This window comes from Halyomorpha halys, unplaced genomic scaffold (genome assembly GCF_000696795.3).
Source record: "Halyomorpha halys isolate HHAL.00 unplaced genomic scaffold, Hhal_1.1 Scaffold1282.1, whole genome shotgun sequence".
NCBI lineage: Eukaryota > Metazoa > Arthropoda > Insecta > Hemiptera > Pentatomidae > Halyomorpha > Halyomorpha halys.
Window position 1 is genome coordinate 36,828 of NW_027108234.1, and position 13,183 is coordinate 50,010.

The 13,183-nt window shown below is 30.8% G+C and overlaps 1 protein-coding gene across 1 annotated transcript in view; it reads left to right on the forward strand.

Moving 5' to 3' along the window:
* Positions 1 to 12,982, forward strand: part of LOC106689127 (putative ammonium transporter 1) — a 47,793-nt gene extending 34,811 nt beyond the window's left edge. Inside the window, exons 3-10 of the mRNA XM_014433934.2 lie at positions 5,955 to 6,182; positions 7,729 to 7,922; positions 9,337 to 9,564; positions 10,408 to 10,519; positions 10,610 to 10,728; positions 10,847 to 10,973; positions 11,809 to 11,889; positions 12,800 to 12,982. Coding sequence (XP_014289420.1) covers positions 5,955 to 6,182; positions 7,729 to 7,922; positions 9,337 to 9,564; positions 10,408 to 10,519; positions 10,610 to 10,728; positions 10,847 to 10,973; positions 11,809 to 11,889; positions 12,800 to 12,888 — 1,178 coding nt within the window. The 3' untranslated portion in view covers positions 12,889 to 12,982. The remainder of the gene's footprint in view (positions 1 to 5,954; positions 6,183 to 7,728; positions 7,923 to 9,336; positions 9,565 to 10,407; positions 10,520 to 10,609; positions 10,729 to 10,846; positions 10,974 to 11,808; positions 11,890 to 12,799) is intronic.
* The last annotated feature ends 201 nt before the right edge of the window (positions 12,983 to 13,183 follow it).

Consider the following 13,183-nt stretch of genomic DNA (forward strand, 5'->3'; position numbering starts at 1 on the left):
ATATTTGATTAAGAAATAGAAGTATTCTGATATCTTTGACGAGTATTCTAACTTAAATATGAATACGCCCATATCAAATGCCCCCCCCCCCAGATAAAAATTCTACCCCCAAAAAAATTTTGAGCCCTAAAAACATAACTTCTAGACAAAGCTAGGGTTTGTTTGTCAAAATTTCAGATCTTTAAATTTCACCCCAAAACTGCTACAAGGGGTAAAAATTAAGATTATTTTTTTAAAGAAAGTCAATCTAAGGTTGATATTGTTTTACATTAACTCACAGAACTACATATACATAACCCAAAAGATTAGGTCAGTGATTGGATTTCTCCTTGGAGTAATACGTCTTCAAAAATTAAAAATTTGTTCATTTTCAAAATTCTAAAAACTTAACATGTAGAAGAATCTAAAAAATTAAATTTATACAACAGTAAAACACATAATACAGCATTTAACGGCAAATTTTAACTGTGCAGATTTTCAAACTTATATGATATAAGGAGTCAAAATTTTGATTTTTTGAAAAACGTTACTTGAAAAAGAAGCCAAATCTAAGGGTTGATATATTTTTTTTTTCAAATAAAGAACACAAAGGTTACTAACTACACACCTTAAAATATTAAGTTTGAGATTAGATTTTTTCTTAGTGTCATACGGCTACAAATATTGAAAATATGTCAATTTAAGGGTCTCAATTTGAGATGTATTTTAACTATTTTAGATCAAAATTTCATTAAATATGTGCTGAAATAATATTTAGCTCTTATTTAATAAATCATTTTTTTTTTGTTTTATTGACCTAGGTTACTCCAGTTGTGAGTAATAAGGTTAACGTAAAACCTTATTAACACAAGAAATTGTACGTTTCGTAAAACAAAAATGGCTTCCATTGGAGCTAAATAAAAGTAAAAATATTGAAATCAATATTTATTTACATTCCAGTAATGTAAAGATCCACAAATAAAAATCATATCATAATAAAATAAACATACTAGATCATTTGAGATAGACAGTCCTTATGTTATAGCCCACAATTTAAAAGTTAAAATGATGAAATTTGTGTAAATTTCACTAGCGACAATTGCCCTGGGAATCCTCAATTCTTTTATCTTTTAAATGCTAATAAACAGTTAAAAAACTAGAATTCGATTGTCTTTCATCATGAAATGACCCGTGTACCCAGAACTGTTTCTGTTAAGATCGTCTTGGCGTAAAGTTAAAGAGAACCAGTGAGTCGATATCGGTCATAAAATAGTAGTGAAGTTGGGTAAAGCTATCCTCACAAAAGCATGTAAATAGCAGTTAAGTCAAAACAAATATAAATAAAGAATTTCGTCCCGAACTGTAACAGTTATTTAGCAGAAAGTTAACAAATTGGCATCCTTTAACCTATCAAGAAGAACAAAAGTTCATCCAAACGACTGGTCTTAATGTATAAAAATTACGTAAATGAATTTCTGTTCAGTTTGTTATTTGTTTATTAGTATATTTACTAGAAAGAGCTTAGAGCAAGAATATGATGAAAATTGCTCAGAATACCAGTTTTCTAAAATTCAACATTTCTTATTTCATTTTTTATATTATAAGTAAACATATTGGAATTACGTTTTTAGACAAACGGACACAATAAATAGCTTTATATAGAAATAAATGAGAATTTTGCACAAAATTATAATTGTTATCACAATTTAAGCTAGTCACACTCTTAGGCAGTTACTCATATCGCTGTTTTGCTTTAATAGTGGCATATCTGAAAAAAATAATATATTCTGTGTTTGAAGTAATCTGGAGATTCTTCGGTTGACTGGGGTTATCTTTTGATATCCCTAATAGCTAGTAGTATGTTGTTACGTAGGTCGATCGACACCAATTAGGAACTAACCCGAACAGTCTACGATATTACCTTTGGAGTACGTCCGATACAAAATAAAATCAAGACTTTTATTTTCTTGTCAGATGTGTCACTATTAAAGCCAAGCAGTGAAATGTATTTTGTCGGCATTTTCCAGTTTATCGTACATAAACTAATTTTTTTTTTAAGTCAAAATATCGATGAAGAACATATGCTTAATTCAGTAGGTAAAGGAAGTAATTTTTCGTAACATTGTAGTCCAGCCTGAGCAAAAACATCCACGGATAAACAGTTTATTGGAGGATATTCGTAGTAATCGATACAGTCTTCATGAGCGCAGTTGCTAGGCACAACTGGAACCGGGCACACTTCAACATTGCAAGCCCCACCCATAACCCAGATTATTTCCTTCCAGTAATATCGTAATCGGCTCAAATTTTCAACGAATCTTCGCGTTTTAGAGTCAGATGAATAAAATATGCTATTTTTATCTATTAGTCAGCCTTTTTGTCCCAGTAAAGATAATATCACCAACAAATACACCTATTTTTTTTCTTCATATTTTAAAAGAAGGGCCATGCATAAAGCACAAACTGATCATAATTTAAGCAATAGCCTGTGTATTGTAGCTTGAAACAGCTCTAATGATTTTGACATAACTTGCTTGATTCTATTAGGATAAAGAAACAATTGATTACGCCTGAAAAAGTAAGTTAAATTGTAACATAAAAATGAAATTAAATTTTTTTTAATTCGCCATGTCGATTTGTGTAATGAAGTCAATAAATCCAAAAGAAGTAATGACGGCAATGTATCAATGTGTGCAGACAGCTGTATTTACGGTCCTTGCACAGCATCACGTGTTCCACTTCATAATTATTTATTCAAATTTACTCGTATTTGTAGCTAGCTTTTTGAAAAGAAATGAAAATGTTAACAGGAAAAATTGAATTAAAGGTCTTCATGGTGTATCCGCATCTTCTATTTCAGGGGTGGCCAACAAGACGATCGCTAGCCCAATTTTGGTCCATCGTCGATCACTGGCAATGTACTTAGTGGAATTCCGTGTACCATGAACTTCGAAGCAATTGAAGAAGAAAAAATTTCTAGCAATAGTTTTATGCATTCTGGGAATTTACAAAGATCATAAATTCCTAGAATTCTGAAAACCTGACAATGTCCACAGAGCACAATATATTTTGACTTACGTGTCAAGTGTGACTTACTTGGATGACAGACAACGCGTGGACTCATTATTATTATCTTTTGTCAGGATATATACCTAATTATAATTCCTTGGTTAGAGACATGCAAACTCACCAGTCTTCCCATTAATGTTAAGGAAACAAATTAAAGTCTAAATCTGTCTTTAACTGCAGCTACTTTGAATTAATGAATATTGTTAATAATTATCCATGTTCTTCTAATTCCTCTGGACGTGAGCCCTTGTTGTATTTACGTAGATAAGCCGTGTTTATATATGTAAATATATACATAAAGTAAGTCATATTATTCGTTCATAATAATAAACTGTCCTGGCACAAAAAACAAAACAAAACGCGAAAGTTATGCGGCTGAAATTTGATTTCAATAAATATTGAAATTAAATTTCAGCCTTATAACAACTTTTTCATATTTAAGAACAAATAATACAAGATCTTATACATTGAAAAAGTAATATGGCTATCAAAAGTAGGGTCTGGAATTTATGATAGCACTTCATTTAAAAAAAAGAGCCTATACTCGAAAACTTAATAAGTGATTTAAAAAATAAACAATAGTTTTGAAAATATATTTTTCTTATCCACCCATACCTCACTATGTTTATCATTGCTTATCATCAATTTTACTATGTTTAAACATACAATGCATTTCTCAACCAATAAGGTACCTCACCTCTACACGCTCGGAAAGGTGTGGAGAACTGACGCATGCAAGAGCATGTGGATGGGTTATTTGGCTTGGCTGGTACGATTTCGCCTAAGTTTCTGACACAACAAACCTGGTGTGCCCCGACATCATCAGACTACCTCTTACCCAATCAATTTCCGCATCCCCCTCTTCAAATGCATTCTCAATGCAGTAAAAGAGCTTCCCCTCAACCCGTTTTTCCCATCATTACCTCAACCCCACGCACCTAGGGCTAAGAAAAAAAAAGTTCGCCTAAGTTAGCTTCCGGTCCATCGAGAATCGGTTAATGGGCACAGGTCAAAGGGGGTTCGCGAGAGCGCTTGTGTAGCTTCTCCACCATTGTTCTTTGTTTAGTAGCAATTGGGAGCTGTTAGGGGAATGAAAGTGTTAATTGTTACTTGTTATAATAAGTTTTATATTTAATCTCATTTATTTATATTTAATTTCATTCAATCACCTTTAATTTTCTTTTTTTATAAAAATAATATAATCCCAGTGCAATGGCTGAAACCACTTGTACGTCCGCCATGTGTGCCTCTCTGAAAAACACTAGCATGTAAATACGGCACTTGGATGGTTCCTTTGTTTACCGAGCATTTGTACAAGACTAAGATTCGTGACAAGTAGCCAACATGTAGATCAGCCTTTTGACTACGCCTATGTGTGTCGATCACGGCACACTTATAAGATAAAAAGTAGATCTTAGATACTGAAACGTTGGCCGCCCCTGTTCTATTTGAACTACCAATTAGTTTGATTGAAACCTTCATGTAAACGTAGTATAAATAATTCAGAACTTCGCAGGGCCAGATTAATTGGCCGCTTGGGGTTACAATATTTTAAAATATCTAACTGAGGTGTTTAGAAATGGCTAAAAAAAAACCGCCATAAAACAATTGAATATCTAAAAACAAAATTAATTAATGGCCTCACGCCGATTATAATTTTTTGGTGACTATTAGATGTCACTAAGGATATAAGGAATTTGTCTCAAAAAATACTCTATTCGAAATGTTAGGTGTTCTGATTTCCTTGAGATTGCAACATCTTACCTCGACTGGTACTCGCCTTTAAAATCTTGTCTGAGATTGCCTTATTATTTTTTTTATCCGTGGGACCCATATGTTTTACCTCTTATTATACAATAAGAAATTATACCCAACCGTGGTTCCCTGAGCGACAACTCTACAGTTTTGGACCTTACCATCTCAAATTTTCTTTAAATTATACAAAGGTGTTGAAAGGGTTACGCCATTTTCCTACTTCTACGAAAAGGGTTCAACTAATTTCGTTCTTCTAACAAGAGGTTTCCACTACCAAATAGAAGGTTAGGAACTACTGGCTTAGTACTTCCATTTGTCTAAACCTACTCTGTGAACTTTGTTATTTAAAACTGAGCTACTTATGCCACACACGATCTCATAATAAATCAAAAGCTCTTGCTACTTACTGCATACAAACAATAAAGTAGCCAAGAAAAAAATTTTTTTTTTATTATCACAAGAAATCAATATCTCTATTCATTCTTCTAAACTATATAATAACTCAAATTTACCTGAATAAAATAATGTATGAATTGTGGTCAACAATAGCGCTTGAAAATACACAAAACACGATTATTTACACGATCTGATTCACTTGATTTTGGAGTCAAAAGAAGCACTAAACATTTTGCTTGCTCGCCCTTGATGAAATTGGCGGTATACCAGTGTTACCAAGATGCCACAAAAATGGCATTTTTCATCAAAAACTATAATCTAAATTTAATAATTATAAATACCCACCAGCTCTAGTCTGCACTAAAACCTCAAAATGAATTTTAAAAAAATTATCCATCAACTAATGACCAGAAATTCTTCTTTTTTTTTTTTTTTTCCAATTTCAGTAAAAGCTATCTTGTGTGTATAAGATCATTACATATAATGTTTTTTCCCATAGGGTCGCTTGTAATAGGTATGTGTGTTCATTCCTCAAAATTAAAGGATTCAATATCTATATTAAAATATTTGAGATCTATAACTCCTGGGTCAGGGCCTTTTCTGAAGGTCAAGTAGATACTTATTTCTAGCTTAAGCTAATAAGGTGTTTATCTTAAAACGGTTAGTCTTGTGGTTGACACATACAATCCTAGGTTATCCTAATATAGTGAATCTTAAGTTGATAAATATATTATAAATATCTCTCTTTGTTTCAGTTATTTGCAGTATTTTCTACTACCTGATCGGTTTTCCTCTAGCCTATGGCAATGGAAGTTCCTTTATAGGATTGACATATTGGGCTGGTAATGATTTTCAAGAATCAAGGCTTGCATTCTGGTTCTTTCAATTTGTATTTGCAGCAACAGCTGCTACTATCTTATCCGGTGCAGTAGCTGAAAGGTGTAACTTTATTGCATACATAGTCTACAGTGGAGTAATATCTGGTAGGTAACAGCATTAATGTTTATTATATTATATAATTTATTAATATTATATAATGTCATAAAACTATTAAACTTTATTCTAAGAAAGGAACAAGAGAAGCAGAGTATTTTTTTACAAATTTCTATATCGTAAATTTTTAATTTGAAATAAACATGAGAAATTAATTACACATGTATGTATCTGTAGGATTACATTAAAATTAAAATAATAAAATAATTAAAATTGATTATTCCATGTATTCAGTAAAATTTTTTGACTACAGTATTATTACCAGTGGTGATAAAATTATTAAAGGTATACAATGAATCAATACCTTCACTGTTCTTCTGGTTACACATAAAATATTCTAGTTCCAGATAAGTTACATATGTCCATTGTCACTGAGTATCTGGGGTCTACTTATTTTCCAGGTAGTCTCAGTGAGAGACAGATATAGAATAATATGAAAATTTGATAGTTTGGCGAGAGGAGTACAGTATTGTAGAATGAAACATAAGGGAGAATATTGCACACAAACACCTCTTCCTGCCATGATCATATAGATTGTAAATAGTCAAAGAGATTCAATATCCATCTCATTTTCAGCCTTTTATGGCACAAGAAATGTGGCCATGCCAAATAGGAGTTTGTAAGTTCTTTTAATTACTGCTGTGAAATCATTTGTGTTTGAATAAGATTATTAACTGTTGGCATATAAAGGCCTCTGTGTTAGGTAATGTTGCTAACATACTATGAAGCTTTGTTCATTGTGATAAAAGTGTGGAAAACTTGAAATTTATGAAGGTATATCTATTATGGCAGTCCCATATTTTGGTGAAATGTAGGTCAAAAGGCAAGGTGTTTAAATTTTGGTCATTTATATTTTTAATATAAATTTAAGTATATTATATAAATTTATTTTAACATACAATAAGTGAATATAATATTATTAATTTTAGGTAAAAGATTTTTCTTTTGTTATTGACATATAAGCCATATGTCATTATCGGTAATAACATAAATATTAATGTACATATTTCAAAGAATGCAACATAAATGATCAAAGATGCATTGTCATTTTTAAAACAGCTACTAATTTGAATGCACACCATTTATTATATTAAGAAAAAAAAGAATATGATTGAACTAAATTTGTAAAATCACATTATTTATAAATTTTTTAAATAACCAAATGGTTCTTTTGATATAATCATGTACACAACCAAACTCAAAGGAACTAAAAAAAAATAGATATTTTAGTTTTACGTTATCATTTTTAGTATTATTACTACATCCCTCTCATTAACATATTTAATATCAGTCACTCTCTACCACTAAATTTTAATTTGTATCACAAAAGTGTATAACAACCCCCTTTTTTCCACAGAGTTCTTAATTAATAAACATCGAGGATTTAAAGGAAAGGAGTTTTCACTGTGAAAATATACTCAGATAGTTACAATTTTGTGACTGTATTTTGTATCATTATTTAATGCAATTTTATTTGTACCATAGTTTGATCATAATTTAAGAGAAAAAATGTTTTTAACTTTTATATGTCCAAAGGATTCGTCTACCCTGTAGTAAGCCATTGGGCTTGGCATGAAGAAGGATGGATGAAAAAAATGGGTTACAAAGATTTCGCTGGAAGCGGAGTTGTTCATGCATTAGCTGGTATGGCTTCTTTTGTGGCAGCTTCATTCTTAGGTCCACGCAAAGGAAGATTTCCTGGTCAACCAATTTCAGGACATTCAACACCTGTAAGTTAGTTCCTAAATAATCACTAACATATCTGGAACAGTAGAAGTAACTATCTTTATTGTCGAATATTTACAATATATTGTTGCTTTGCTTGAACAGTAGCATATCTGACAAAAACAAAAGTGATAATACCAAAGACTGTGGTTAATGTCTTTATTGAGGTTATCCTACAGGCTATCCTATAGCTGTCAGAGTCGTACAAATTAACTCCAGTCTAATATACTATCTAGAGTACTGTTCCAATCTACAGAAACCTCAAACCCAATATAAAACATAGCTTTTTTTTTTTTTTAAAAAAGTGCCATTATTTGAGTAAAGAAGCGATATATTCTTTTCATATTGTTTCTTCTGCTTTCCGTTCAGTAGTAATTTTGCCTTATACTAGTCCTAGTATAATGCCACTGCAACAGTATGCAGTTGGGAACAAAGCAAACTACTCCATAAGAGTCAATAACAATTTTTTTAAAGAAGGCTGTTTTATATATAATGGAGAAATGAATAATTCATACAGTAACATTACAAACATCTTTGTTTGATGTTAGGTGGCTTATAATTGAATTGTTCATAAAAATATTGATGACAAAGTAAAACAAGAACTAACCCAATGATAAAAAATGTATAGTATAAATGGAACTTCTCTATTTGTTATATGCACAAAAATGAGTTGTGTATCTTTGCTGAAAAATAACAATAATTTTAATTAATAATTATTTTAACACTTAAATTATTGTTTTGACTTTAAAGATATTTTAGTTAAATATTCCATCAAACATAAAAAATAACTTATACTTTATTAAATAAATAGGAGGCATTGAGTGCCATAGTGGACCAACCCACTATTAGTGATTTTGAGAAAAATACTTAAAAATAAGTAGAATAATTTTTTGTCAAACTGCTTTGGACCAGTTTTTGCTTCAGAATCTGTACATTTCTATTATCAACGCACAACAGAATTTAAAAATATATTAGTGCTATAACCAAAAATTAGTTTTATACTCATATACAATGTTTTTCAATTAGGTTTATCATTTTATTTTATTTTATACTGGGTAAATTTTAGTGATAAGTCCTTTGTAATTTCCTTATTACATACATACTCCTTTGTAAACATTTTGGGGTACTTCATTCAGGATGAACCATCTTTTCAGTATTTATATAGTCCTTTTGTTTTTTTTATCCATATTAGCATACTACATCATAAATTGAATGTTCCATAATGTAGACTATTTGAGTATTTTATTTTCACTATCATTTCACTGGCCTATGATTCCTAACTTAGTTTTATGCTCAATTTTCTTAATGTGGAATGTTCCATTCTGATTCTAAATGACTCCTATTTCACTACGGTTCAATATTGGTCTTTCTGCTGTGGTATATATTTATGTCAAGTTTGTATTGTGTGCATTATTTCAGTTGCTTGGACTAGGTGCCCTTCTTTTAATTTCTGGTTTCTTGGCTTTTAATGGTGGCTCATTGGGACAAATTTCTGGACCTGGTGATAGTGAACTAGTGGCAAGGAGTATGGTGAGCACTATCTTTGGAGGCACTGGAGCAGCTATTGTTGCCCTAGTTTTTGGACGATGTCTTAGTGATGCACCATGGCCATTTTCCTTCACATTAAACTGTACACTCGCTGGCATGGTAAGAATATTCCCACTATTAATCAATTAAAATATTATGGTGGAGTATGGTTATTATAATATAATATTATGTTAAAGGGAATAGACTTAAAATCAGAATTTACAAAAAATAGACTGATAGGTTGTCTATAACCTAAATATCTTGGAGCCTTTAATCTCAAGAGATCAAGATCCTACAAGTTGCTGATTTTGATAGTACAAATATTTAGGTACCTACTGTTAAGGCACAATATTACATGTTTTTATAAATAAATTTTGAGACAAATAAACAATTTATTTATTACATGTGAAAATTGAACATCCTATTACCATAAAAATTGAGCATATCATAAAACATGGATTGATGTTGCTATGCTATTCAAGGAAAGACTAAATATGAACTAACAATTGATCAAATTATGATAAAATCCAGTGGTGTTTAGATCATTCGTGCATACTCTAACTTATGTTAAAAAAAAAACTACAATTATTTTATTACCTGTACTGAGAGTTCAGAGTGTATCAAGAGAATGGATGTAGGGGTGATCCTATTATCATTTGTGGAACAATAAATAATAAAATTAACATGGAAATCAGCTTGTAACATATTGCTTCACAGGCATTATTAAACTCAAGACAAATAGAAACAGTTATTATCCTTTTTTTTAAGGTTGTTAACCTTAAAATCATAATATTTATTTCATGATTATTAAACTTAATTATTTTTCCTATTACTTATGAGGAATTATGCAAAGAGTTTGAGTCATAGTTAAAAGATTAATAAAATAATAATTTTCATTGTTACTTTTATTATTCCATTATTTTCTTAAGTAACTATTATTTATTGATTGATGTATAAATTTAGGTTAGTGTGTGCGGAGGCCCTGAAGTTTACAACAGTTGGTCAGCAATGATAGTTGGTGGAATTGGCTCAATTGTTTATATTGGTTTCCATCTGCTTATTACCTACATAAAAGGTGTAATATCAACTATTATTAATTTTGGGAAATAGAAGTAAAACAACTAATTAATTGCTCATTGAATTAAATTATTTTGATGTTGTTTAGTCGACGATCCTCTTGACGCCAGCCCATTACATTTTGGTGCAGGAGCATGGGGAGTATTAGCAAGACCTATTTTCGAAAATGATGGATTGATATATGGAAATATTAAAGACTTTCCAACAGTAAGTTCATACATTTCCATATCCAAACAAATAGCATGATAAATTGATTACTAAATGTTAATTCTTTATTCTTTTAACTTCAAATTAATTCTTTTATTTTCATTTTTTTTTTTTTCAGAAAATCACCAACAACATTATTGGTGTATTGGCCATTATGGCATGGTCAGCTGGTTCCAGCATAATCCTTTTCGGTGCCCTTAAAGTAACTGGATTCTTAAGAATATCAGAGGAAGAGGAAATTATAGGTACTACTGAAATTTTATTCATGATCTCTGTTTTTGTCTGTTTAAGATTGTTTAATTAATTACCAAGGTCATAAATAAAAAATCACTGAATCACCGCTATCAGTACACCATTTTCATGTAAAGAATTTGGGTGCTGCTTATAAGGTAAATTCGATCAATTTTCAAAAAATTGTATACGCCAAAGTTACCTTGAGAAGTGACTTTTCACGAAAAGAAAAGAAGCTTTTCAATTTTTTTTCAACTAATCAACGAGATATTCCATATCCACTATTCCAAACTTCTGCTGCTTATGAGTTAATATAAAAATTGCTAGATTTTTCTTTTGTCTACAATACATGAAACATATTGTCATCCTGAATAAAAAAGAAACAGCTGTTTTATAACATAAAGCCTAATTTCATCTCAAAGTAGGGTGGTAAGTAGAGGTTGAGTGATCCACATAGCGCACCAAATTTTTTTACACTGACCTATGCCTGAACAAAATCATCAAACATTGTAAGATTATCGATAATTAGTTGTTAATTATTCCTATTTTTAATTTTGTTAATACTAAATCTTCTTACCCAATCAAATAAGACAGAACTACATTATTTTTAAGCAGTGCTGTCCACCTAAAATATATAATTATATAAACGGCATACTTACCAATCTATAAAATATTAATTAAAAACAATTTTTTTTAAAAAAAGTTTTTTGAAGTGATTGCCTCATCAAATTACGTCATGCAAGGTTGATAAGTTGCATCATCATTGGAGTTTGAAATATGACATATAAAATGAGTTAATAAATATCAAGGGTTCTACAGCTACTCAATCAAACTTTATATTTTATGCAGGTTTAGACCTTTCAAAACATGGGGAGAACGCATACCCATCTTCTGCCTGGGAAAGAACATCTTCGTCATGGGTTGAAGGAGGTAACTATTTCAAATATAAATCATAAATATTTTAATTTTTGATTAAAGATATTAAATTAAGATCTATAATATTTTTTAAAATAACAAACCACTTCAGTTGGAGAGCCTCTAGAACCTCATTCATCGAAAGGACTCCTAGTTCTTTCCTTAACGGATGCAGTCCCTTCTAGTTCTACCTACAGTCCTTCAGTCGAACCTCATTTCTGCAGCTGTCAGTTTACTCTCTTGTTTATCTGTCAATAACTAGCTTTCAGCTCCACATAGCAGTATAGGCATGTATACCGATTTAAAGATGTACCTTCACTTTTCTTTCTATTTCTCTCTTTCCAAACACAGTATTCCAGATCTGGTAGTAGACCTAGTTCATCAGACATATCCTGAGTTCACTTTCCCTGACCATTCAATAACTGTCCTGCAGTTGGGAAATCTGATACTACCTCTATTTCTCATTTGTTACAACCATTTGTAACACCTTCCTGTACTCTTCCTATTTGTAGGATCTTCCTTTTGTTAGAACCGAGGACCATACCTTTTCTACAGAGCTCAATGTTCCATTACGTCAAGCAACTTTTTTATGAAGTCTGCATAAAGAAAAAGGTGGATCACCTCACAATGTAGATTTTTAACCCTAAGAAAGTTTGCATCTGTAATAATGGTTATACAAATACTAACAAATAATGGTTCCTAACATTTGAAAAGGTTTTGATGAAATTGTCAGTAGTAAAACATAATATCTTTGGTTTGGTCATCTGGTAACAATATAACCTTGAATTATTAGTGACTCTGTTTCACCATCTCATGATCTCAGAGTCTCTGACTATTTCCAGAAAAAAAAGTTCTCTGAAGTTTTCTGAATTTCGGGTATAGACACTCTGTAGCTATGTTTTAAATTTCTATTCTTTTGTTTCAGATATTTTGGCCAATAGCAGTGACTGCAAACTTGAAAAAATAAATTATGATAATTATGCTTTCCAAATGGAAAAAAGGCATGAAAGATGAGGAGAGTAAAGTAAAAAATATATTTATTCAATAAGTTATTTATAAAAAACATATATAAAGAAAATAATGTTTAAAATATCTTATTTGAGCAAAATTGTTGTGATAAGCATTAAAAGCTACATTAGATATAATAGATCTCAGTGGTCACAAATATTAATTTATAAAAGATCATTGTGATCGAAGTGTTGAGCATAGTAATTAAAATTAAATTAAAGATAGACTATAATCATTGTGAATAACACATAACACAAAAGAGCAGCATGAAGTGATAGGCTGCAATAATACATTGTAAATA